At 46.6% G+C, this 26,736-nt stretch overlaps 1 protein-coding gene across 2 annotated transcripts in view; it reads left to right on the plus strand.

Annotated features, from left to right (window-relative positions):
• Positions 1–23,564, plus strand: part of LOC140394952 (spindlin-1-like) — a 112,378-nt gene extending 88,814 nt beyond the window's left edge. The window contains exons 2-5 of one of the 2 annotated variants that reach the window (XM_072482172.1): positions 3,818–3,891; positions 10,066–10,316; positions 13,308–13,541; positions 21,572–23,564. In XM_072482172.1, coding sequence (XP_072338273.1) covers positions 3,848–3,891; positions 10,066–10,316; positions 13,308–13,541; positions 21,572–21,771 — 729 coding nt within the window. In that variant the 5' untranslated portion in view covers positions 3,818–3,847 and the 3' untranslated portion in view covers positions 21,772–23,564. The remainder of the gene's footprint in view (positions 1–3,817; positions 3,892–10,065; positions 10,317–13,307; positions 13,542–21,571) is intronic. The other variant, XM_072482171.1, reaches the window with a different exon arrangement.
• The last annotated feature ends 3,172 nt before the right edge of the window (positions 23,565–26,736 follow it).

Consider the following 26,736-nt stretch of genomic DNA (forward strand, 5'->3'; position numbering starts at 1 on the left):
TCCTCCTCCTCCACGATGCCCCTCGCTTCCAAATTTGATTCTTTTGCTTGTCCTGGCAAAATGCAACAACACCAACTTGCATTTATATGGTAGTCAAACGTCCCAAGGCACTGCACAAGGATGAGACCGGATTTTAAAAATTGATGATCGACCAGGTTTAATTGTGCTGCGATATAATTACACCGGTGCATGTAACACGGCTGTTGAGATTCATTGAGGTTAAATGGCATGGTGCTGCAATAATCATTTAACGTCATTCGGGAAGTCCCAGGTTTAATCCTTGGGTTTTGCTTAATTGTCGGGTTTCAGCCATGTGACGTGTGGACACTATAGCTGATTATGGGTTCCCCAGAGGAAAATGTCATGCTGGTTTCCTGCTGCTGCTGATTATTCCAGTGACCACCTATTGAAATGTATTTGCACGTTGGATGAGGACCGTTTCAGACTGGAGAACTCCCCTTGGTTCTTTCCCTTCTGTCCCTGCCCAACCTAGCTATTTTAAGCATCTTTTCTCCTGCCAGCCGTAATGGCAGTGGGAGAATAGACGGCGGAATGATCCATGGTTTTAGCTCCTCTGGCATTCTGAATTTCCGACTCCTATTAATTTCGCACTGGCTTAAAACTGCAGCTGTTGTGCTGTCCGGAGCAGTTGCTCTGAGACTGCCGTCTGGAAGTTTATATTTCCACCCTGCTGATGTTTTCCACCTCCTGTATTTAATTTCAGACTCTGTTGCTTGTCATGCTGAAGTGAAATGAAATGAATTCCTGGGGGGGGGGGGTGGTTTGTGGTCCAGCTTCATAATGCTAGGAATCTGCAGCCGACATTTGGTACAGCTGGGTTTTTAAGAAGATAGTTTAATTGTAAAAGGCGCACTGTTTTTTTTTTGGGGGGGGGGGGGGGGGCTCTACAGGCTTTGAATGCACCTGTGTGCAATTTGACGCTGGGCTGTTACTCCAGCACAAATTTGGCTCACTGCAGAGATGTGTTGTCAACCACTGGTCATCCTTCATCCTGCCTGGTGTAGAAGCGTGACTCGATAAACCCGCACTCGACAGCAACTTGGCCTTTGTGTAGAGCCTTCGCCATATTACGAAGCCCCAATACGCGTCACAGGAGCGGCTGTCAAATAACATTTTGACCCTGTGCCAAATGGGGAGAAAGCCAGGACAGACGGCCTCCAGCTTGGTCAAACAAGTATTGAGGAGCATCTTGAAATGAGAGAGGTGGTGTGATGATGGAGAATTTGAGGAATATGGGATTCCAAGTATTGGTGCAATTTCAGGGTTAAAAGCCTGGGGTTATAGTGTGTGTTTGACTGCAGCGGTCATGTTTCTAAAAATGATTAAGTTCTGTGAAGGCCTGGGAGCTTTTAGGAGCCAGAGGTGAAATTGACCAGACAAACTTGTTTTTCAGTCTGGGCTAATGCACTGTGGTTTGACTGGGGGGAAAGTCCCTGGGGAATTAATGTCCTTTTAGTCTGGAAAGTTAATTTGTCTTTCAGCTTGGGGTAGGGGGGGGGGGGGGGGGATGTCATTGCTAGGTGAAGCGAAGAGATTCAGAGACATTTTGACAAAGTTTGGAAAAGAGTTGAAGTCTGATCTGCCTGACACTGAGTCTACACTTTCTCTCCCAATAGGATAGTGATAAAAAGAGCAGGATAGTTATAGTTGGGGTAGTTATTAAAGCAGAGCAGTCTTGTCTGAGGACAAGGAAGAAGCTGCAACATGTCAGGTGAAGCAGCCTTTTGGTGACATCTCGCCAGAGTCCGCAGGGGTTCTAATCTGTTCTGTGAAGCAAGTATTATTCTATACCATGCTGGTTTTAAGATGGATTGAGAGCTGTATGTTTTTTTTTCTTGTTGTTCAATGGGGAGTTGAATAGTGGTGTTTAAGGGGTAAATGTAAGCAGTTCTTTTGAGGTATGTGGTTAAAGAGTTTTACTCATAAGAAAGTTTTGTTTTAAAACTACGAAGCCTTATTTCTTTGTGCAGTCACTCCTGGAGCGAATCGCACAGTCTTATAAAATTAACTAATAATAATTTTTATTTTTAGATCATAGAATTTACAGTGCAGAAGGAGTCCATTCGGCCCATCGAGTCTGCACCGGCCCTTGGAAAGAGCATCCTACCCAAGCCCATACCTACACCTTATCCCCATAACCCAGTAACTCCACCCAACCTTTATTGGACATTAAGGGCAATTTATCACGGCCAATCCACCTATCCTGCACATCTTTGGACTGTGGGAGGAAACCGGAGCACCCGGAGGAAACCCACACAGACACGGGGAGAACGTGCAGGCTCCACACAGACAGTGTCTGGGCGGGTAGGCTTACATTAACATTGCAATGAAGTTACTGTGAAAATCCCCTCGTCGCCACGCTCGGGCGCCTGTTCGGGTACACGGAAGAGAATTCAAAATTCAAACCGTCTTTTGGGATTTGTGGGAGGAAACCGGAGGACCCGGAGGAAACCCACGCAGATACAGGGAGAACGTGCAGACTCCACACAGACAGTGACCCAAGCCGGGAATCGAACCTGGGACCCTGGCACTGTGGAGCAACAGTGCTAACCACTGTGCTACCATGCTTGGGGGTTCGGTCCTGTATTCTAGCCACTGTTGGGCTCTGATCTGGGATCATAATAGTGGAAAGATTTATGAAGAAAATTCCAGTGTTTTCAGGCCTCAGGAGCTGAAGGCACAGCTGCCAATGGTGGAATGAAAAATATTATCGTTGCTTAGGAGGCTCCCAAGTTAAAAAGTTACTTCTCCTGTGGGGGAGCGCTGATCTTGTACATTTACATTTTGGAACTTTTGCACACCAGAGTCTCCAGCATGATTAACCCAAAAGCAAAATGCTGAAAATTTGAAATAGAAATGGAAAACATTGGAAATGTTATTCTTATATTCATTTACGGGCTGTGGGCGTCGCTGGTTAAGCTGGCATTTATTAACCATCCCGAGTTGCCGTTCAGAAGGTGGTGGTGAGTTGCCTTCTTGAACCACTGCAAATCCTGAGGTGTAGGTACACACACTGTGCTGTTAGGGAGGGAGTTCCAGGATGTTGCCCCAGTGACAGTGAAGGAGCGGCGATATATTCCCAAGTCAAGGTGCTGAGTGACTTCGAGGAAACCTCCAGGTGGTGGGGTTCCCAGGTATCTGCTGCTCTTGTCCTTCTAGATGGTAGTGGCCGTGGGTTGGGAAGGTGCTGTCTGAGGAACGTTGGTGAGTTACTGCAGTGCATCTTGTAGATGGTGCACACGGCTGCCTCTGTTCGTCAGTGGTGGAGGGTTTGAATGTTTGTGGAAGGAGGAGCAATCAAGTGGCTTACTTTGTCTGGTTACTGGATTGTGTCGAGCTTCTTGAGTGTTGGTGGAGCTGCACTCATCCAGGCAAGTGGAGAGTATTCCATTACACTCCTGACTTGTGCCTTGTAGATGGTTGACACGCTTTGAGGGGGGTCAGGAGTTGAGTTACTCACCGAAGGATACCTAGCCTTTGACCTTCCCTGGTAACCACAGTATTAATATGGCTAGTCCAGTTCACTTTCTGATCAATGGTAACCCCCAGGATGTTGATTGTGGGGAATTCAGCGATGGTAATGCCATTGAACGTCAAGGGACGATGATTAGAGCCTCTCTTGTAGGAGACGGCAATGGCAGTACCTTTAAACTGAGAAGCTGAGTTAACATTTCAGATTGATGACCGTTTACCAGAACTGTCATTGGCCTGAAACGATAACTCTGTTTCTCTCTCTCTCTTTACAGATGCTGTCTGACCTGCTGAGTATTTCCAACATTTTCTGTTTTTATTCCAGTATGAATAACCTCAGTGCAAAAGGTCAGGGATGAGTGCCCAATGCTCTTTTGGAACAGGAAGAAAAAAAGACTTGTAAGTCCAAAGCACCGAAACTAAGAAAAGCTGGAAATTATAGCGAGAGAGAGGGAGGGGGTAGGGTGATGAGGAAGTCATAGAGTTTTACAGCACAATAAGAGGCCCCTCGGCACATTGTATTTGCATGGCCATCAAGCACCTATTCTGTTCCCATTTTCAAGCACTTGATCCGTAGCCCTGTATGCTGTGGGGTTACAAGTGTTTCTTAAATGTTGCAAGGGTTCTCGCCTCTGCCACCCTTTCAGGCAGCGAGTTCCAGATTCCCACCCCCCTCTGGGTGAAAAGGCTTTTCCTCAAATCCCCTCTAAATATCCTGCCCCTTATTGTAAATCTATGCCCCCTGGTTATTGGCCTCTCTACTAAGGGGGGAAAGCTCCTTCCTTTCCAACCTATCTATGTCCTTCATAATTTTGTACATCCTGATCAGGGTCCTGCTCAGTCTTCTCTGCCCTAAGGAAAACAACCCCGGCCTAACCGGCCTCTCTTCATAGTTGAATCGCTCCAGCCCAGGCAACATCCCGGTGTATCTCCTCTGCTCCCTTTCTAATGCATTCCTCTAATAATTCCTGTAGTGCGACGACCAGAACTGCACACAGTACTCTAGTTGTGGCCTAATGAGTGTTTTATATGGTGGTGATGGGGGAACGAACTCTCCTGCTCTCTAAAATGGTACCGCAGATACCTTTAACAGCCCCCCAAGTGGGCAGAGGTTTCATTTTTGTGATGAACGGTTACTGCCTTATCATCATGTAAGGTGACGTCCCCTTTAAGACCGGGCTTGGAACCCTGGGGACTCCGCCTCTGGCTCCGCCCATCTGGGAGCCATACATAAAGGGCTGCCTCATGATCTGTGTAACAGTCAGCTCTCGTCTCTAGCTCTAGCATAGTTATTAGTCTAATAAAGCCTTCTTTACAGTTTAATCTCTAAGCGTCATTATTGCGGGTACCTCAATTTTCAAATGATAATGCCCCTGACAGTGCACACTCCATCAGTGCTGCAGTGGGGGCATCAGCTGGATTATTTAATGTTCAGGTCTCTGTTGTGGGTCTTGACTGCACAGCCTGCTGACTCAAAATGATGAGAGTGCCAACCACTGAGTCTTGGACATGGTGACAACTTGAAGCAATCCCTAGCCCAAGGGAAACTTTGCATAATATGAAATCAAATTGTAATTAGGAGATGGGAGTCCCATGGTAACATCCTTTGGTATTGCATCCAGTGACTTAAGCCCTGGCAACCCTGCTACTATGGATACAGTTGCTAAGTACTGACAGAAGCCAGTTCCCAAGACTGGTCTGCGTTTTGTTTTCTGTGGTGTTAGCTGCTTGTTGGCTGAGGCCCAGTAATGAGTTCCGTGAACTCAAGGATCTCCTTTTATTTTCCTGTGGTTGCTACACCCAAAAAATGTTTCCATTTTAAAGCAATGTAAAAAAAAAAAACACGCTGTCGTGTATTTAACTTTTGGTTTGACAAATATGTTAGCGTCTTGGTTTGTGGCTAGAAAACACTTTCCCTTCTCGCGTTCCTAATATTGGCTGTGCCATTATGGGAAGCTTGCGCAGCGTCGGGTTCAAGGTCAGGCACTTGAATTGGCAGGCGATTCAAAACTGCGCCTGGCCATAGCACAGTGGCTAGCACAGTGGCTTCACAGTGCCAGGGTCCCAGGTTCGATTCCCCGCTGGGTCACTGTCTGTGCAGAGTCTGCACGTTCTCTCCATGTCTGCGTGGGTTTCCTCCGGGTGCTCCGGTTTTCTCCCACAGTCCAAAGACATGCAGGTTAGGTGAATTGGCCTTGATAAATTGCCCTTAGTGTCCAAAAAAGTAAGGTGGGGTTATTGGGTTATGGGGATAGGGTGGAAGTGAGGGCTTAGGTGGGTACCCGGTGCAGAGTCGATGGCCCGAATGCCTCCTTCCGCACTGTATGTTCAATGTTCATCTTCAGTCAAATGGCATACTGGCTCTTGAGCCAGGCTTTTTGTCGTTTTTAAATTTGACATGCCTTTCAACTCGTTTACTAAGATGTCCAGCTTCAATTGTGTGGAACCGTGGTTAGACAGCACTTGGGAGTATGGTGTGTAGTTATGGCCCCCTGGCCTAATTGAGGATATACTTGCCATAGAGTGAGAGCAGCGGAAATTCGGCCGGCTAGTTCGTTCGATCCATGAGGATAGATTGAGGAGAGTGGGCCTGTGGTCTCTCAAGATTAGAAGAATGATGGGCGATCTTCATTGGAATAAGCAAACTTCTTAAAGGGCTTGACACAGTAGATTCAGAAAGAATGTTTCCCCTGGCTGAGGGATCTAGAGCAAGGGGATACTGTCTCAAATTGGGGGCAGGCCATTTAGGACGGATAAGTGTTTGGGTGTGTTCCAAGATGGAAATCGATAGATTTCTAGATACGAACGACATCAAGGGATAGGGAGATAACGTGGGAAAGTTGCATTAAGGTAGATGACCTGTCATGATCGAGTAGAACATCGGAGCAGACTCGAGGGGCTTAATGGCTTACTTTGCTCCTATGTCCCTTCCTAAATTACAGAACTCTAGAACCAAGCATGGAGTTGTCTGTATGATTCCAGGTCTTCAGCATTGCAACTTTTGAGGTCACGGCTCTGTCTACTGATTTAGTTCCTCATTTACCTCCTTGGCTGTGTCTTACCCCCAGACTACTTCATTGCTATTGAGGACTGGGCTTCACTTATTTTGAAATTGCAGCCAGAAATCCAACATTACCCCCCCCCCCCCCCCCCTTACCTTTGCCACCCCCCCCCCCCCCCCACACACACACACGCGTGCGCGCACACACACAAGCAGTTCTCTTTCGCCAAAATAGCCTTTGGTTGCGGATCTTCAACATTCGGTGAGTCCCATCATAGTATTTACACGATGCCCGCGCACCCAATTATTTGACTGCACGCAGTCTGAGAGCAATGGAATAGTCTTGACAAAGTAAAGACGCATAGTGGTCACCCTCCAGCAGATGGAGTAAATGGGCTTGGATCAGTAGTATCTGCTTTGAACAGACACGGGGGATCTTGAGCTAGTCTACATGCCGGGAAAGGAGATAGTTGTAGCTGATGCACTATCGTGTGCAACTGATGGTCCATGGATGACAGACATCGTACAGATCATTGAAGCTCAAGCAACCCTTATTGAAGAAAACCTACCTGTCTCTGAAGATAGATCGAAGCTCATCAAAGAAGAAACATGCAAAGATGAAACTACCCAACGAGATACATGCTGAAGTATTCAGGATTGCAAAGTGGTGCTGAAGCACCTAATGTGTCGATATAAACATTGGTTTTGGACATTCCATTTACGTCTATTCGAGCAAGTGAAACAGGAGCAGAAGGAGGCAATTCGGCCCCTCGAGCCTGCTCCACCATTCATTAAGATCATGGCTGATCTGTTTCTGTTTCGAATTCCACATTCCCACCTATCCCCGATGACCTTTGATTCCCTTGACTATCTACCTCGTACCTCGGCATCAAAAATATTCAATGACCCCGCCTCCACTGCTTTCTGAGGCAAAGTGTTCCAAAGTTGGGAGAGAAAGAAATTCTCCTCGTCTCTGTCCTAAGAACGCAACCCCTAATTTTAAATTGGTGCCCCCTAGTTCTGGACTCGCCCACAAGAGGAAACATCCTTTCCACGTCCACCTTGTCAAGATGTTCAGGAGCTTGCATATTTCAATCAAATCACCCCCTCACTCTTTTATGTCAATCAAGTTGTCCCTCACTAATCTAAACTCTAGTGGAAACAAGCCCAGTTTGTTCAACCGTCCCTCATAAGCTCATTCCAGGTATCAATCTAGTAAACCTCCTCTGAACCGCCTTCAACACATTTACATCCTGCCTTAAATAAGGAGACCAAAACGGCGCACACTATTCGATCTGCGGTCTCACCAATATCCCGTATAAGTTAAGCATAACATCCTTACTTTTATTTTCAATTCCTCTCATAATAAAGGATAGAATTGCATTAGCTGCCATAATTACTTGCAGTATCTGCATACTAACTTTCTGCATTTCATGCACTAGAGCGCCCAGATCCCTCTGTAACTTACAATTTTACAGCCATTCCCCGTAAGCAATACTCTGCTTTTTTTCCCCTTCCTGCCAAAGTGAACAACTTCACATTTTGCAGCATTATACTCCAGATTATTGCCATTCACTCAATCCATCTGATGTGTTACGTACTCTGGGATAACACAGGCTGCAACTCGATGCAGCTTTGACCAAAAGATACTCCAGACTTTGAAGTAAGTTCAATGTGATTTATTGAACCATTAGCAAAGTTCTCTATGAGTTTGACACTCCTGCTAATCTTGCTATAGTAACTCAGTCTAACTAACCAGTCTGCTCCAAGCCATGTGGTGGGTGTGATGCTTCTCCCTCTAGTGTTTACTTAGTTGTAGTGTATTTACATAGCCCATGTGTATATACAGTGATGCATATCGCCACACTATCCATATCCATTTAGCTGGTTTATGATGCAGAGCAAGGCCAGCAGCATGGGTTCAATTCATGAAGGCCCCACCTTCAACCTTGTCCCTTGCCCGAGGTGTGGTGGCCCTCAGGTTAAATCGCCACCAGTTAGCTCTCCCACTGAAAGGGGAAAGCAGCCTATGGTCATCTGGGATTATGTGAACTTTACCGTACCAAAACCGCCTGTAGCTTCCTTATGACCTCTTCACAACATACTTTCCGACCTATCTTTGCATCATCTGCAAATTTAGTTGCCATAGCTTTGCTCCCCTCATCTAAGTCATTAATATATATTGTAAAAGGTTGAGCACAAATCACATCCTGCCAGTCAGAAAATGTGGTGATCCTTGGGCTAAATCACCACCAGTCAGCTCTTCCCCTCAAAAGGGGAAAGCAGCCTATAGTCAGTGGGTAGATCTCTCCCCTCTTTGTCAGATGCTGGAGGTTCAAGTCCCACTCCTGCGATTTGAGCATGAAAATCAGGACAACAAATCCAGTGTGGTACTGAGCTGCACTCTTGGAGGTGCCTTCTTTTGGCTGGGATGTGCACATTAAAGATCAGCACACGTAGGATCTTAAAAGCATAGAAACATTGAATGGTTACAGCACATAAGAGGCCTTTCAGCCTGTCATACTTGTGCTGGTCCTCCACAGAAGCAATTCACCGAGTGTTACCCAGTCTTTCCACTGTGGATACCTCCAAAATGAGAGGCCTTAAACATAGGATAGTCACTAATAGGTCCAGTAAGGAATTAAGGCAAAACGTCTTCGCTCAAGGGAATAGTTAGAAACGCAAGGAGTAGTTGTGATGAATGGCAAGATGAGCACATGGGAGAGAAAGAATAATATAACAGCGTAAGGTGGAGGAGGCTCTTGTTGAGCAGAGGTGGCCAATTTCTATGGTGCAAATTCTATGTAAGATGCAAGACTCCTAAAACCAGTAGGGTTGGTAATGAAGTTGGGTCCTGTTATTGTTAAGGGCCAGGGTTTAGAAAACTCCAAACTATATCATGGAGTTCACCTGACCCACAACTTTTAATAGATTTTGGTTACGGGGAGCACAAGGGCCCACTTTACAGATGTGATGCAACAGAGATCTAAAAGTATTTTTAAACAAAAACAATGTTTATTCTATGAATTCAGTTAACACTTTATAAACATACAGTAAACATCTTATCAACTACAAACACTGATACTTTCCCAAATACAGTATTCTGTAGGTAACCCTTAGTAACTTTCCTAACAACATCCATCAGCCAAAACATTTTTTAACAAAGACAGTAGGTTTGAATTCTCTACAGAAACAGGTATTACTTTGAAATCATCAAATGAGCTGAAGACAGCTCATAGAGAGCTTGTAGAGAGATGTCAGTATACATCTGCTTGCTTTGACTGCAGCTCTCCAACTCAAAGCGGAATTAAACAGAGCCACAAAGTAGCTTTTCAGCACAAAACAAAAGTAAAAGCAGAGCCCAACTCCACCCACACACTGACATCACTGCAGCTATTTGATAAACACCCATTTCTTAAAGGCACTCTCACATGCCATTATCTATACAGTGAAAGTGCTTCAAGTAGCTTTACATGATTGTTCAATTGTGCTCGGTCTGAGAAATTGCTAAGGAAGGTGCACTGAAATGGAACCAATCAAAATTAATATTGTTCTTGTGTTTTAACTTCAAGGAAGCGTACCAAAGCAGATTCAAGTGACCCAGTTGCCTATAAACAGCGCAGTATTATTGGCAGTAAAGTGCAGCATGGATGGAGGGAGAAGACTGGAGTGGTTACGCAGTGGAAGGGGACAGTGCTGGACCAGCTGCCAGTTAACCCCTCACTCTTCTTGGTCAAGTACGATGAATTTGACTGCGTGTACGGGATCGAACTTTTCAAAGATGAAAGAGTTTCGGGTCTTGAAATTCTGCCCGATAAAAGTGGTAAGTCATTCATCGCTGGCCTCCTGTTTTCTGTACTTGTGCTGTGTGCGTGCATTTGCAATTAAACCCAAACAGCTTCGAGAACTCTCTCCCCATATAGGTTCAAAAGATTTGTAAAGTTAAATAAAATTCCTCAAAGTCCACAACAACAACATCAACCTGCTTTTATAGAGCTCCTTCAATGTGGGACAATATCCTGAGGTGTTTTACAGGAGCATTAGCAAACGAACCTTGACACCGAGTCAGATGGAACAATATTAGGACAAGTGACCAAAAGCTTAAAGAGAATCTTAGAATCATAGAATTTACAGTGCAGAAGGAGGCTATTCGGCCCATCGAGTCTGCAACGACCCTTGGAAAGAGCACCCTATTTAAGCCCAGGCTTCCACGCTATCCCCGTATCCCAGGAACCCCATCTAACTAAGGGGCAATTTTAGGATGGCCAATCCACCTAACCTGCACATCTTTGGACTGTGGGAGGAAACCGGAGCACCCGGAGGAAACCCACGCAGACACGGGGAGAAAGTGCAAACTCCACGTAGAATGCCACCCGAAGCCGGAATTGAACCTGGGACCCTGGAGCTGTGAGGCAGCAGTGCTAACCACTGTGCCACCGTGCTGCCCCTTAGAGGAGAGCGGTAGAGGTAGTACCAGAGAGCTGTGCTCCAAACCCCAAAGTGAGTTTGCACAGGTTTCTTTCAATGTTCACCATTGTTGGAAAGTCCCTGTTGACATTTTGAATACATCAGAAAGCTTGGTGATCTCCATTAGCAGATTAAAACATCCTTCAAATCCTCACTGCTTTGCTTTTAAGATTCGCATTAATGTGGTGTAAAGCCATGCTGTACGATCTGAACTGAAATTTACAAGTCCCATCTGTATATACTGTGGCAGTTGATTTAATTTAAGATCTCGTTTACATATCTGATGCTGTGCCTTACTGTGATCCTGGAGAAGGATGGGGAGTGCAATGACAAATCACCATCGAGTGAGTCACGGTTGACACTTTTAAACAGTCGCTATGTTTCATTCCCTGTTAAAATAGGATTGAATTACCTGTTGGTCTCTTCCATTTCGTGCTTTCCGTGATTGCAGAGCTTATGTGAGTCATGACAGCCTTGAGTACTGTTGCAGAGACTGGAACTAAATAAGAGTTTATCTATGGTGATGGGGTGTTCAGTCACTGACATTTAGTTTTTTAGTTTGTTTTACCTCCTGACGATTTATCCCCCCCCCCCCCCCCCCCCAATTGTGCCGCTTCCCCTCTCCTCTGAGGGCCATTGTTCAGGTCCAGGTGTGACATTGAGAGATCAGAATTCCTCCATTATCCTGCTCAAAAGGCTGGTGAGCATATGCAGTGGACATCAACTGCATTGGAGGGGTGGGGGCTGGTTTAGCACACTGGGCTAAATCGCTGGCTTTTAAAGCAGGCCAGCAACACGGTTCAATTCCTGTACCAGCCTCCCCGAACAGGCGCTGGAATGTGGCGACTAGGGGCTTTTCACAGTAACTTCATTGAAGCCTACTTGTGACAATAAGCGATTTTCATTTTCATTTCATTTCATGTGATCTACAGCACAGGCGCAGGCCATTTGGTCACTTTATCTGTGCTGGCGACCGAGGCTTATACTGTCTACGACATCCATGTAAGTGCACTTTCTAGCAGCAGAACACTGCATAATCGTCGGAACTGGTACACGGAATAAAGCCAAAGGCACCACAGTTGACCTGACGAAGAATAGCTAACTTGCTAAACAGTGGGGGGGGGGGGGTACATTTTACGACCATCTTGGTAATGCAATCCAAATAGAAATCACCTTTTCTTTAGATGGATATCACTGCTGCAAATATTGATGCGTCCCTAGGGACACCTTTTATGATTTAAGAACTCTGAAGAAACCTTATTTATCTGTCCTCTGTATTAAGTACAAGATGATGATAGTTTCCACCTGCCAGCTTGCATTTCTAGTGTCATAATGGATGACGGTTAGCAAGCCGGGTTACGTAATAAATCCATTATGTCGCTGATGGAAATATGAGATGCTTCATCTCCTCTAGTTCCCTGTGATAGATGGACAAATAACACGTAGCAGGCCATTTGGTTCAACATGCAAGCTGAAAACGCAGCAGAATTTACTGGAGTTCAGAAGCTATTGTCCTTATTTACAAAAACAATAATGTTTCAAAATCTTTCCTGCTTTCTGCAATGATACTTCACATTGCAGACGCTGGAGCAAGTAAAATTTATGGCTGAAATAGCATTCCTGCTCTTCCCTGCTTGCCCTTGACTTGGCAAGTCAGCAATCTACAAAACTCGCTGAGACGTGAGCAATAAGTTATACCCATTCTCTGCTTCATATAAGACAAAAGAACTTCAAAAGAATGTTTTTCGCGATTAAGTTGGGTTCAAAAACAGCAAGTCAGTTTCTCAGAAAACGGGCATGACTCAAATAAGGACACGGCGGTGCCCAGCTGTGATGGTCCACGTGCAAAATAGCCTCTTGACGTTTGGTGTCCTGGCTTCCACAAGGCCACTTGTGCCTGCTTCCAGTGGGTTCCAATACAGCAGCTGCCCAAAAAAGCCAACTTCTGGAATTGAAATTGTTTGGCAAAACCCACATTATTAACCTGAGTAGCACATTAATTGGAAACCATTTCCAATGTCGGAAGAGTCGATGGCCAGAGAACACAGATTTAAGGTGATTTGGCCACCGAACGAGAGATGACATGACCTTTCTTTACACAACCAGTGGTTAGGAATGGAAAATTGCTGCCTGACGAGCTGACAGATTCAATAGCAGCCTTCGAAAGGGCATTGGGTACACACTTGAAGGAGGGAAATGAGTTGCAAGGTTATGGAGAAAGGGCGGAGGAGCGGGGATGACTGGACTGCTCTTCAGATGACCACACGCAAACTCTGCAGCTCCGAAGGTCTCCTGTGCTGCACGATTCCATAACTGGATTGATTTGTGGTTCCGTTTTTCCCAACAGGTCGAACAAAAATAATGGACGGTGATCTGGCAGAGCTGATCGTGGGGAAAGCGGTCGAACACATGTTTGAAAAGGATGACGGATCGAAGAACGAATGGCGAGGGATGGTATTGGCACGTGCGCCCGTTATGACGACTTGGTATTATATCACGTATGAAAAGGACCCTGTTCTGTATATGTATCAGCTGCTGGAGGATTACAAAGAGGGCGATCTCCGTATCCTGCCAGATTCAGGTACATAATGCTCAGGATTAGTTGTAACATTGTACACTCAAAGCAGGCAAATGATTGCCTAGGGCACCCCAGTTTTGGCTCCAGTGCAAATTAAAATGCTGGTAATAATAACTCCCCAGGTCAGATCGTATCTGTGGAGAGAGAAACTGAGTTTTTAAAAAATAAATTTAAAATACCCAATTATCTTTCCCAATTACGATGGATTGAACGTGGCCAATCCATCTACCCTGCACATCTTTGGGTGGTGGGGGTGAGACCCCCACACACACAGGTAGAATGCGAGAGAGGAACAGAGTTAATGTTTCAGGTCGCTGACCTCTAGTTTCAACCCCAACAATTATGAACACAGCTCTCAGCCGTTGAAGAACTGGGTCCTGTACACTGCAAATTGTGCTAGTGGAACTCACTCCTGTGTCAGGGGATCTCCCATGGGGCGAGGACGGGGTGTGGGGGGGGGGCTCTTCTGCCGTGTCACCGAGTGGGGCCGAAAGCCCTCTGCTGAAAGCCCACCTCTGTACAGGCACACAAATTTGGTTTGAGAGCTTCCGGGATGCTGGGGGTGATGTGTTGGGTGTTCTGGATCACATACAGGCCACCAACACTTGAAGTAGTGCAACATTATTTTATTAAAAGATTAACTATTTAAACATACTTGAACTGTGGGTAAATACGATACTAGCTTTAACTAAAGACCTTTGCCTTGTCCTAACCAGTCGATTCACTCAGCACATGGTGAATGCCTGTGTTGCAGGCTGTGAGCTCTGCTCCTAGCCAGCTGCTACTCGAATGAACGGGAACTCTGATGCCCCCTGTCTTTATAGTGCGTGTGCTCTCACTGGTGGTTGGCTGCGGTGTTGTGTATGTTGATTGGTCCCACTGTGTGTCCATCAGTGTGTGTCTGCACCATGATATACTGGTGTATATTATGACATCCCTCCTTTTATATTAAAAAATGTGCCTGCGTGACAAATAGTGTGTGGTGAATGTTCCTGACTACGTGTGTGCAAAATATTTACAGGACTATGTACATAAAACTAAGCTATTTACATGGGAAGGTGCCTGGTACAGAAAAAACAGTGTGTCACACAACATTTATCAGAATGTTGCCTGGTATGGAGGGAAGATCTTATGAGGAAAGGCTGAGGGACTTGAGGCTGTTTTCGTTAGAAGAAGGTTAAGAGGTGACTTAATTGAGGCATACAAGATGATCAGAGGATTGGATAGGGTGGACAGTGAGAGCCTTTTTCCTCGGATGGTGATGTCTAGCACGAGGGGACATAGCTTTAAATTGAGGGTAGATAGATATAGGACAGATGTCAGAGGTAGGTTCTTTACTCAGAGAGTAGTAAGGACGTGGAATGCCCTGCCTGCAACAGTAGTGGACTCGCCAACACTAAGGGCATTCAAATGGTCATTGGATAGACATATGGATAATAAGGGAATAGTGTAGATGGGCTTTAGAGTGGTTTCACAGGTCGGCGCAACATCGAGGGCCGAAGGGCCTGTACTGCGCTGTAATGTTCTATGTTCTAAATAGGATCACGTAGCGTGCGCAGAACGAGACATGGGCACGTCGATTACTGCGCCGAATGGAACCATCCGGTAGATGAACTAGGAACGAGCGGGGAGCCACCTGCCGAAGAACCACAGCAGCTGCAGACCAGCCACCATCCTGAAGATGGATGCGGACGTTGTCATCTGGAGCCAGAGCAGTGAGATCAGCTGCACGGGAGTCATGAGCCGCCTTGTGCTGTGCACGAGACAGTTGCATTCGTTGAAGGACTGGAACGTGGTCTGGGACGTGAATGGACGGCACCGTTGTCCTCAGTGTGCGACCCATGAGCAGCTGGGCTGGCGACAGGCCAGTGGACAGTGGGGCCGAGCGATAGGCCAGCAGGGAGAGGTAGAAGTCGGATCCCGCATTGGCAGCCTTGCAGAGGAGCCGTTTGACTGTGTGGACGCCCTTCTCCGCTTTGCCATTGGATTGGGGGTACAGGGGACTGGATGTCACATGCACAAAGTTGTACCTCCTGGCAAAGTTGGACCATTCCATGCTTGAGAAGCAGGGGCCATTGTCCGACATCACAGTGAGTGGGATGCTGTGACGAGCAAGGTGTCCTGACAGGCACGGATGACTGCAGACGATGTGATGTCGTGCAAACGTACCATCTCCGGGTAGTTTGAAAGATAGTCTACAATCAGAACATAGTCCCTGCCCAGCGCGTGGAACAGGTCGATGCCGACCTTGGACCAAGGGGACGTGACTAACTCATGGGGCTGTAGGGTCTACGTGGTTGGGCCGGCTGGAACCGCTGACAGGTGGGGCAGTTGAGCACTTGTGTTGGCGATGTCGTCATTGATGCTGGGCCAGTACACTGCCTCTCGGTCCCGTCGGCGGCACTTCTCCACACCAACATGGCCCTCGTGTAGCTGTTCCAAGACAAGCTGGCCACGAAGGCCACATGGGCGTCAACGTGGCAGGCAAATCCCGCTGGGTCACACGGGGTGTTGACTGCCCTGGACAGAGCGTCGGCTATCATCAGGTCTTTGCTCGGGTTGTATACGAGCTGGAAGTCGTATCGCCGGAGTTTGAGCAGAATGCACTGGAAGCGAGGCGTCATGTCGTTCAAGTCTTTTTGTATTATACTGACCAGCGGGCGATGGTCGGTCTCGACGGTGAATTGGGGAAGGCCGTACACATAATCATGAAACTTGATGACACCGGTCAAAAGGCCCAGGCACTCCTTTTCTATCTGCGCGTAGCGCTGTTCCGTGGGGGTCATGGCGCGTGACGCATATGCAACGGGGGCCCATGATGAGGCCTCATCGCGTTGCAGGAGCACTGGCCCAATGCCAGATTGGCTGGCATCGGTCGAAATTTTTGTCTCTTTCGTTTGATCAAAAAAGGCCAATCTGGGTCGTGGTAAGTTTGGTTCTAAGTTCTCTCCATTTGTGCTCGTGGGCAGGAAGCCATTGGAAGTCTGTCGTCTTCCTGATCAGGTTCCTGAGAGCTGTGGTATGAGAGGCGAAGTTAGGGATGAACTTCCCTTGGAAGTTGACCACGCCCAGAAATCGGAGGACCGCCTTCTTGTCCTCTGGCTTTTTCATGGCTGTGATGGCAGCCACCTTGTCCGCATCCGGCCGCACACCCAACTGGGAGATGTGGTCCCCTAGGAACTTGAGTTCCATCTGGCCGAAGGAGCATTTGGCTCTGTTGAGGCGTAGGCCCTACTCCCGTATGCGTTTGAACACGCGCTGGAGGCGACTGATATGCTCCTGCGGGGTGGTGGACCAAATTATTATGTCGTCGACATAGATGCGAACACCTTCAATGCCTTCCATCATTTGTTCCATGATCCTGTGGAACACTTCTGACGCCGATATGATCCCAAACGGCATCCTGTTGTAACAATATCTGCCAAAAGGGGTGTTAAAGGTACACAGTTTCCTGCTGGATCTGTCTAGTTGAATTTGCCAGAATCCTTTCGAGGCGTCCAGTTTGGTGAAGAGCTTGGCGCGAGCCATCTCGCATGTGATCTCTTCGCGCTTGGGGATTGGGTAATGCTCCCCCATTATGTTGCGATTCAGATCCTTTGGATCAATGCAGATTCTGAGCTCGCCGGAAGGCTTCTTTACGCACACCATGGAACTGACCCAGTCGATTGGTTCCGTAACTCTGGAGATCACTCCTTGGTCTTGGAGGTCCTGCAGCTGCTGATTGAGGCGGTCCTTGAGGGGTGCTGGGACTCTGCGAGGTGCATGCACCACAGGCGTGGCGTTCTGTTTGAGTAGGATCTTGTAAGTGTATGGGAGCGTGCCCATGCCTTCGAAGACGTCGCGGTGCTGGTCGATGATGGCGTTGAGTTGCACCCTGAAGTCAGCATCCTGGAAGGCAGACGTGTCATCAGGAGAGAGAGAGTGAACTCTTTGAACGAGGTTTAGCAGCTTGCACGCCTGTGCGCCAAGCAGAGAGTCCTTCGAGGAGCCCACGATCTCGAAAGGAAGGATGGCTTTTCGTGACTTGTGCGTCACTTCAAGTTGGCTTGAGCTGGTAGCAGGAATGATGTTGCCATTGTAGTCCAATAGCTGGCAGGCCGATGGAAGAATGGTTGGTTTGACACGAAGACTTTGGAAAGCAGATCACGCCATGAGATTGGCGGAGGCACCAGTGTCCAGGCGGAATCGTATTTGGGAACGGTTGACGTCAGGGTGGCACACCACTCATCGTCTGGATCGATGCTGTATACCAACAGCGGCTGGTGTCTTTGCTCCGGGGACGGCCTGTTTTTTGTTACGACGCCGACTCGAAAAGGTGCCTTTGGGCCCTCGGTGTCACTGCTGTGTGGGAGGTCCGCATCGGACTCGGTGACCGTGGGTTGAATTGCCCGAACATTCCTGCGAGGCTGGCTGAAGCGATATGAATTGGCAGGCTGAGCTGCTCGACAGCAGGCAGCATAGTGGCCAAGTCTTCCACATCGTAGGCATTGTCGAGATTTTGCGGGGCATTGCCGCTTTAAATGGGCAGAGCCACAGTTGCCGCACGTCGTGATGTCAGCACGTTTGCTGCGCCACCGCGCATGCGAGGTGCGGTCTTGCGTGGTGCGCGCCTGCGCATTACGTTCCTCCACGTTGCCGTCCCCTCGTTTGGTGCGTACAAGCGCGGGAGTCTGCGAAAAGCGTGCAAAATGGCCGCCCTCATCCAGGCTGAGGCCCTGGAGGTGCTCAATCACTTGGACCCGTTCCGCCTCGTGGGGACCTTGCCGCGCTGTTTCAGTCGCTTGTATACGGGAATACCGACTCGTGGCGTTTTCATGTAGGACACCGGTCTCGACAGCAGTCACTGGGGTGAGTTGCTTTACTTTGAGGAGCTGCTGACGTAGGGGGTCCGACTGAAAACCGAAAACGATCTGGTCGCCTATCATGGAGTCGGAGGTGGGCCCGTAACTGCAAGATTGCGCAAGGATGCGGAGGTGCGTTAGAAAGGATTGGAAAGGTTTGTCCTTACCCTGCAAACGCTGCTGGAACAGGTAGCGTTCGAAACTTTCATTCACCTCTACGCTGCAGTGAGTGTCAAACCTGAGGAGAACCGTCTTGAACTTGGTCTTGTCTACGTCATCTGCAAAGGTGAGAGAGTTGAAAATGTGGATGGCATGGTCCCCGGCCGTGGAGAGAGAAGAGCAATCTTTCTGGTGTCCGAGGCACCCTCCCTGTCCGTGGCTTCGAGGAAGAGCTGGAAGCGCTTTTTGAAAATCTTCCAGTTGGCCCCGAGGTTGCCGGCGATGCGGAGCGGCGGCGGTGGGCTGATGTTGTCCATGTTGCAGAATGACGGAATGCTGGCGGAACGCAGATCACTTGCAGGTAGGTCTAAGAAGTGCTAGTATGCAACCACTCCTGGTATAATGATATGTTGGGTGTTCTGGATCACATACAGGTCACCAACACTTGAAGTAGTGCAACACTATTTTATTAAAAGGTTTACTATTTAAACATACTTGAACTGTGGGTAAGTACGATACTAGCTTTAGCTAAAGACCTTTGCCTTGTCCTAACCAGTTGATGCACTCAGCACATGGTGAATGTCTGTGTTGCAGGCTGTGAGCTCTGTGCTCCTAGCTAGCTGCTACTCGAATGAGCGGGAACTCTGATGCCCCCTGTCTTTATAGTGCGTGTGCTCTCACTGGTAATTGGCTGCGGTGTTGTGTATGTTGATTGGTCCCACTGTGTGTCCATCAGTGTGTGTCTGCACCATGATATACTGGTGTATATTATGACAGGGGGAACCAGTTTGTGCCGCTCATGCTGCTGCCCAAATGCCTGCCACTCTGGTGATGGAGATAGACTGAGCCGCCCGGTGTGCCAGTTAGGGCTAGCACAGTTGATGCAGAAGCTTTCGAGTTGATCCGATCATCCTGTTGGCAAGAAGCCTGTAGAACTCATACTTGCAGTGGCTGTTCAGCACAGGGCTAAATCGCTGGCTTTGAAAGCAGACCAAGGCAGGCCGGCAGCACGGTTCGATTCCCGTAACAGCCTCCCCGAACAGGTGCCGGAATGTGGCGACTAGGGGCGACAGTAACTTCATTTGAAGCCTACTTGTGACAATAAGCGATTTTCATTTCATTTCATTTCATATCATTTTTTGCTGCGCCCTCTACTGCCATAGTCCGGTTATGCAGAGCTGGTGGGAATGAAAGTTGCCGTAGCCCCAGAGGACCACATGCTGCTCTCACTTAGAGAGAGAGATAGCGCTGACAGGTTGCGATTTAACTTGAAGGTCACCACACCTCAGCCGAGGGGCAAGGTTGAGGGGCAAGCATGAATAACCTCAGCCGTTACGGGAACTCAACCCACGCTGTTGGCCTCGCTCTGCAGCCCGACCAGCCGTCCAGTCGACTGAGCTAACCGACCTCCTGTAACTCATGGCTCGACATCACATCCAGCGTGAGACCCAGAAGAGAATCTTTCACATTAATGAGCACCCCCTTCTTTTTTTTTAAATTAAAAAGCCTACAAATGTAAATAGTTCTAAGGTGGAAGGCATGTTAAAGCTGGTCCATCGATGTTTCTCTGAGCTACAGACATCTGAAAAACCCCCAAGCCTCATCCACTGTCTGCTTTTGCTGATCGATCTTTGGTTCGGGCAGGATAAAGCCTGTGACAATTCTACTCGGTTGCTGTTTAGTGATCCATATGCCCATTTTGGAGTGACTCTGGGGGAAACACGGTTACAATCCCAAGTTGCATGGTGCCTGGGCCCATGCATGAATATTGGACCCTTGAGCAGCACCCCAGTGAGGGAGACAATAAATTGAAGAAAGTAGTTGCCGCAAAATGTACATTTCAGTCTTCCCATATATATTTGCATGCGAGTAAGATTGCCGAGATACATGCTGAGGTGTTGACTGTGGGTCCCCTGAAGCTACTGGACAGGAATCTATTAAAGCAGGATACACAAGAGGCCAGAGATGGAGGAGGAACACCCCACTTTCTGAAGTTTGCAGGACTGTGCAAGAAGTGTGTGTGTGTGTTGGCTGATTGATTCTGATTCTACACCTGTAGGGACCATGAGCTGATGTAGCGTGGAGAGCACATGGGCGCAGGCAAGTAAGACTGGATGTGGGGTTGCATACCAGCAGTAGAATTTTGGATGAGCGCATGTTTATTGACGTTGGACGATGGAAGGCTGGCAAGGAGAGCATTGGAACAGATGCGTCCGGCGGGGACGAGAGGAAGAAATTAGGGCTTCAGCAGCCATTGAGCTGAAGTGGAGATGGGAGATGTTATGGAGCTCTTGATGGTGCAAATGTGCTCATATGTGCTCATAATAATTGGCCCCACTTAAAACAATGCATGCAGTATCCACACCGTATACCAACCATAGCATAGCTCTCCTCCACAAACGGCCATCTTCATGTGGAACCTGGTTTCAAATTGTTTTTCCATTTTCAATCTCCTGCAGACATCACGGGCACCAAGACAACTCTGATGGAGACTGGTTTTCCTGAGCAGGATTGTATGTGGTGGCTTCAACTGTGGTGCTATTCGCTTTTATTTCACTAAATGTTGCACAAAATAATGTGTCTGTATCTACCACTTATTTGTATTTACCAGTTCAGGAACTGCATAAAAATATGCAGATCGAATAGTACAGAAATTATTAACCCAGAGCATTAAGTTATAGTATAATTCAGGCAAGTAGGACAAGATGATGGCGATACAAATGGAAATGAGTGAAAAGTTAACTTAAAACAATGTTTTAAAAAGAATGACAAATGTTTGGAACTATGTAGGTTATTGAAGCCACAATACTTTCAAAATACATTTCAGATCTCAAATTGGGGTTAACACTAGAGGACTGGCTTGATGGAGAAATGGGTCTTTATTATCGTTTAATGTATTTAACTTGAACATGCTGTACGTAAAGACAGTAGCCAGCCAATAATATAAATATGTCATTATTTGTTGATTGCAATAGACATAAGTCAGCACATTGCTTTGGATTAAGTTTTGATTGGTACGTTTTCTTACAACAGAGAACAAGCAAGTTTTGCCAACTGAGCCCGGTGAAGTGATCGAAAGTCTTGTGGGGAAACAGGTGGAGTATGTGACAGAGGACAGCACAAAGAGAACGGGATTGGTGATTCACCAAGTGCAGGCCAAACCATCCGTCTATTTCATCAAGTTTGATGACGATTTTCACATTTATGTCTATGACTTGGTCAAAACGTCCTAGCTGCATGCAACGCTTGCCATTGCCTTCACTAAGAGATTTTTACTGTGAACTGTGAGCAGATCACTGAAGAGACTTGTGTTCTTTATGTTAGCCCCTCCATGTGTTTATTTTTGAAACTTCGAAAGGTGAAATTTTATCCGTCTCCCTTTTGATATCCCCAGCAATTGGTGCACATGGTGTTTGTCGTGCCTGCCATAGTGATCATTGCAGCTTCCATGGTTGTAACGCTGACTGTGAGGCCACAGGAAAGGTCTTTCACTGTAGAAGTTCTGTGGTCCCAGCACCAATGGACACCTTGTTATGGATTGTCGGTTTCCGGTGACACCTTTTTAGCTGGGAGCCCCCAGCGATGGAGAATCTTGCCCCAAAAAGTGGGCAAATATGACTACGGCCACTTTGGGCTGCAACAAGCATGTTCCCAGTGGCTATGGAAGCACCCTTTCTGAAAATAGTGCAAACCTTTAATATGATGGCGGTATGGTGAGGTGGGGGGCGGGGCGGGGGGCCATGTCGTGGGCCGTGGTTTTGGTTCTTGAAGAAGATTGGATAGGATTCTGCCCAATTTAGTCAAAGTTGGTTGAGAAGATCCTGAATTATTGAAAGGATTCACGTTTGGTTTTAATGTGCAGGGTTTCCTTAAGCTAGAAACTGTTTTCTAAATTATGGCAAAGTAGCAAATTTAACAAAACCGTAAGAAATAACTTGGGAAAGGAATTATGTGAAGGTACCCTTTTTTTAAAAAAAAAAACCAACACATTTCATGGTAACTGTTTTGTGATATCTTCTGATTTGCCATGACCGCTGGCACAGGTAGGGGGGGTGCATTTGAGACCAGGAAGAGATCAACTATGATCCGATTGAATAGCGGAGCAGGCTCGAAGGGCTGAATTGCCGACTTCTGCTTCTAATTCCTCTGTTCCTTTGATCCACATGGTCAGTGGCCCCCTTACAATACAGAAGATCATGTAAAGCATCCATTTGTTATGACGCACTTTTTCTATGGCTCCCATAGGCCGCACATAAGGAAGGTCTACTGTCTGTTCGTGTGTATATGTGTTTATATGTATGTGTGTGTGTGTGCATGTCATATCTACCATACACAGGCTAACAGAAAGAATATTGGCTCTTTGTTGTGCAACTTTTGCAAAACTCATCAGATAACAAATCCGTCTTTTATTGTGTCTTCTGCTTTGTTTTACAAAAGTAAAGGCAAATAACTGAGTAGAATTTTGGACTTGATGGCCTTATTCCTTTCAGAGCAAAACTGGTCCATTTTTCAGTCCCAGCTGTGTGCTTCATTGTAGGAGTTGGGCGTTCCCATGTTTTACTGATTCTGTCTTAAGTGTATCAAATTTGTAAAGGGAGGAAGGTCCAGCATAGGGTTTCTCATGGAGAACTGAAAGGGGTCTCCACATGTCCTTGCCCATTACAACCTAGTGGAGTTATAATAACTTTACTGATGGTACTGCCAGCAACCTAGATACCCTGCCATCACCCCCACCCCCCACCCCCACACATCCTGATTCCATCGCTGCCCCTGGCAGTCTCATTTGGATTTCACTGAAATGTAATCGCAGAAACGTGAGATATTTCCATACCCCATGTCCTCTTGGAACTGTGAAAAATGGCGTAATGGTGACGTTCTTTGTTGTCCTTTGTGTTGTATCTGAATTGAGGGGCAAGTGCTGATGTTTACAGATTCTGTCAGTCGCAGTTGCAATGCTGCAAGGAATTTGAGGTGATGAATTAAGACCATTGCACAAGGCGGATTATTAAAGTAATGTTGGCTTAGGTATGATTTTTTTCATCTTGTTAACATATTGTACAATCCTAACAATAACATTGCTTGAGGAGTGGGAAAAATCTCCACCCTCGTCGAAAATAGTTCACTCTATGTTCATTTTTACATTGTTTCCATTTCCGTGTTCATTTATGACCGTATATTTTTATAAAGCCCGTCATCGTAGTTCTTACTCCGCTTTAGGGTTGTTCCCCCAAAGTACACATTCATAGAGCCAGGACACCCGTAGATTCCTTCCAGAAGATGTTATGTTTCTAATTCCTGATGCACTTACGGAAGATAGCCAGTTTGCATAGGTGTACAGTATGTTATCAGTTAGAGTGAGCGGGTTAGACGGAAATACAATGGCATTTGGCATTCATAGACTTTGGAATAGGTCAGATACTGCTTTCCCAGGTTAAATCACCTGACTGGAGAGGGGAAGGGTTAGAGCTCACAGGAGATCTTGGCAGTGCAAGTCATTTGGGGTACAGAGGCCCACGGTTTTCTGACCAGTATTTAAATGGGAACACCAGAGTGAAGAAAAGGTGGAAATCCATTGAGGAAACAGGGATGTGACCTCCTCCTTACCTGCGGGAAAGTCACCACTCTACTGTCAGATCACTACCCAACTCCAAAGCTTCGTCACCCCTTCCAAATTCTTGTTTACTAGCTATGGTGGTGAATTGAGAGTTAAACAGTACCAGCGGCGAGCCTGTGACACGTGATATCAAGCATACCTTCTGGGGCTGCTATTTAAACTCTGCAGCTTTGTCGGGTTGTATGCTGCTAGCATAGATGCCAAGATGCTTTCAAAATATGTGTACATAGTTATAAAATATACTACGCGTAGAGGATAAATATACTGGTTATTGGTTTGTGTATGTAAACCATGTTTAGTTTGCTCTTTGCTCTTGGAGCTGGGAAGGCGCATTACTTATGCGCTGCGTCCATCACTCCACATGTGATTGCGCTCTGTATAAATAACTTAGCAACCTTCTGCATGCTTTTTTTACCTAATTCAGCTAATTCTACACTACTCGGTCTTAATTATTTTTTGCTGATATCTTGAGAAGAGAGAGTAATTATGTTCACTGTACCTACACTCTGGTTAGATGTGTGGCAGTCAGAATAGTAGTAGAGCCGGTCCAACCTCTGTTAACTTCTCTGTTACACACGCAGTAGCTGTTATGAACACCACATTTTGGCCACCCGATTATTTGGCTTCCTGGCCCAAGCTTTCTTAGCTGAATTTTTTTTACACCTACCAATGTAAGAACATTATATTAAAATAGGAAAGACGCCTACAATCTACAGTAACACCTTTTCCATCAAGCCGATTCACTTAAATGTTTTGTAGCATATTCCCCGTAGCATATTGCATTGTTATGAATAGGATAAGTTGTTTGGTGCAATGTGGCATAACATCATTTGAATTTGTCGACTTAACCCTGTTTGTTCCGGAGGGGGAATAAATTTGCAGGAAATGCAGGTCTGCCTGTATTGGTGGAGGGAGAAACACAGTTTTTAAAAATAAATTTAGAGTGTCCAATGCATTTTTTTCCAATTAAGGGGCAATTTAGCGTGGCCAATACACCTACCCTGCACATCTTTGGGTCGTGGAGGCGAAACCCACACAAACAGGGGGAGAATGTGCAAACTCCACACGGACAGTGACCCAGAGCCGGGATCGAACCTGGGACGTGCCGTGAGGCAGCAGTGCTGTCCTGGGAGAAACAGAGTTAAGGTTTCAGGTCTGCGACCTCTCATCAAACAGATTTCCCCGGGGTCAGGCTTTGAGTCTGAAATTGAATGGGTTTTCCCTCTGGAAAGCTGTCGGAAGAGCAGGCAGGATTGGAGCCGTTATGTTTGCCCATTTGGTTGCAGTCAAATACCTGCAGGATAGTTTAGGAACTGGAGCATTCATGGTGTCCTGAAGTGTAGAGTTGGAAAATAATGTATTTTCATCAGAATTTTTATTTTCTCTGTCCAACCCTGGAGAAGCTTTGGGCAAAAGATCTCATCATCATTCTCTGAATTTGGGCCTCGCTGGCAAGGCCAGCATTTATTATCCATACCTCGTTCCCCGTGACAAAGTAGTTGTGGGCTGCCACCTTGAATGGAGAAGTTGCTTCCACAGTGCCATTGGGTAGCGGCATTCCAGAATTTTGACCGAGTGACACTAAAGGTATGCTATATCCAAGTCGGGGTATTGTGTGACTTGATGCTGATGGTATTCGTACCTGATGACCCTGATGGTGACCCTGTCCTTCTGAGCCATGGAGGCAGTGGATTCACTAGATGCCGCTGAAGAAATTGTGTTAAATTCCTGCAGTGCATCTTAACGATGGTGCCCATTACAGCCAAGGACCACCAATGGTTGGTGGGTGAGGTGCTGGATGGTGCCGAGCTTAATTAATGAGTATTGTTGCTTTTTCAGCCGTGCAGACAAACGTAGAGTATTCAAACACACTCCTGTCTGGTGTCAGGATAGGTGATGGGAGAAGGTTTGTGGAATTAGAAAGTTCGTTTCTCACTTGATTTTGAAAACTCACCACTATTCTTAGAAGTCCCCCGATACCAAAAAGGGCCGACATTCTAAATGGTGATCAGAGTTCTCACTCCCCGACTCCGATACAGGCTTCAGTGGGTGCTATTCAGGTCAAACTTATGTTTTCAAGTTATCCCCTGGTATAACCCATACCTTCACTGAAGATTTCATCTACTTACCACTTAGTAGCATCAATCCTGGGTCCTGCATTGCTAAGTAAGTAAAGTAGACTTTGGAATAACCATTATTTCAGGTTAAATTAAGTTATTTTATTATTATATTTTTTCTTTTAAAAGCTGCAATTACTGTCTTTACAGAAAAGTAAAAAGATCTTGCTTCTGGATCCTTCTGGTTGGTTGAAGGGACCTTCAGGCCTACCTTGACAATCAATCTTCTTTAAAGTCTGGTCTTCTTTAGATGTATTCGCTGGTTAGCTCGATTGCTGTGTCCTATCTTTCCCATGTACAGAGCTGTGAGAGCTGACTCTGCTGACTGTCTCTGAGCTGACTCTACCTACTTTTTAAATTCTAGTCTTCCTTAGATGTATTAGCTATTTTAGCTCAGCTGCTTTGCACTGTCTCTTTCCCATGACCGAGCTGACTGTAATCTGACTCTGAACTGCTTCTCCCCTCTC

This window comes from Scyliorhinus torazame, chromosome 18 (assembly GCF_047496885.1).
Source record: "Scyliorhinus torazame isolate Kashiwa2021f chromosome 18, sScyTor2.1, whole genome shotgun sequence".
Classification (NCBI taxonomy): domain Eukaryota; kingdom Metazoa; phylum Chordata; class Chondrichthyes; order Carcharhiniformes; family Scyliorhinidae; genus Scyliorhinus; species Scyliorhinus torazame.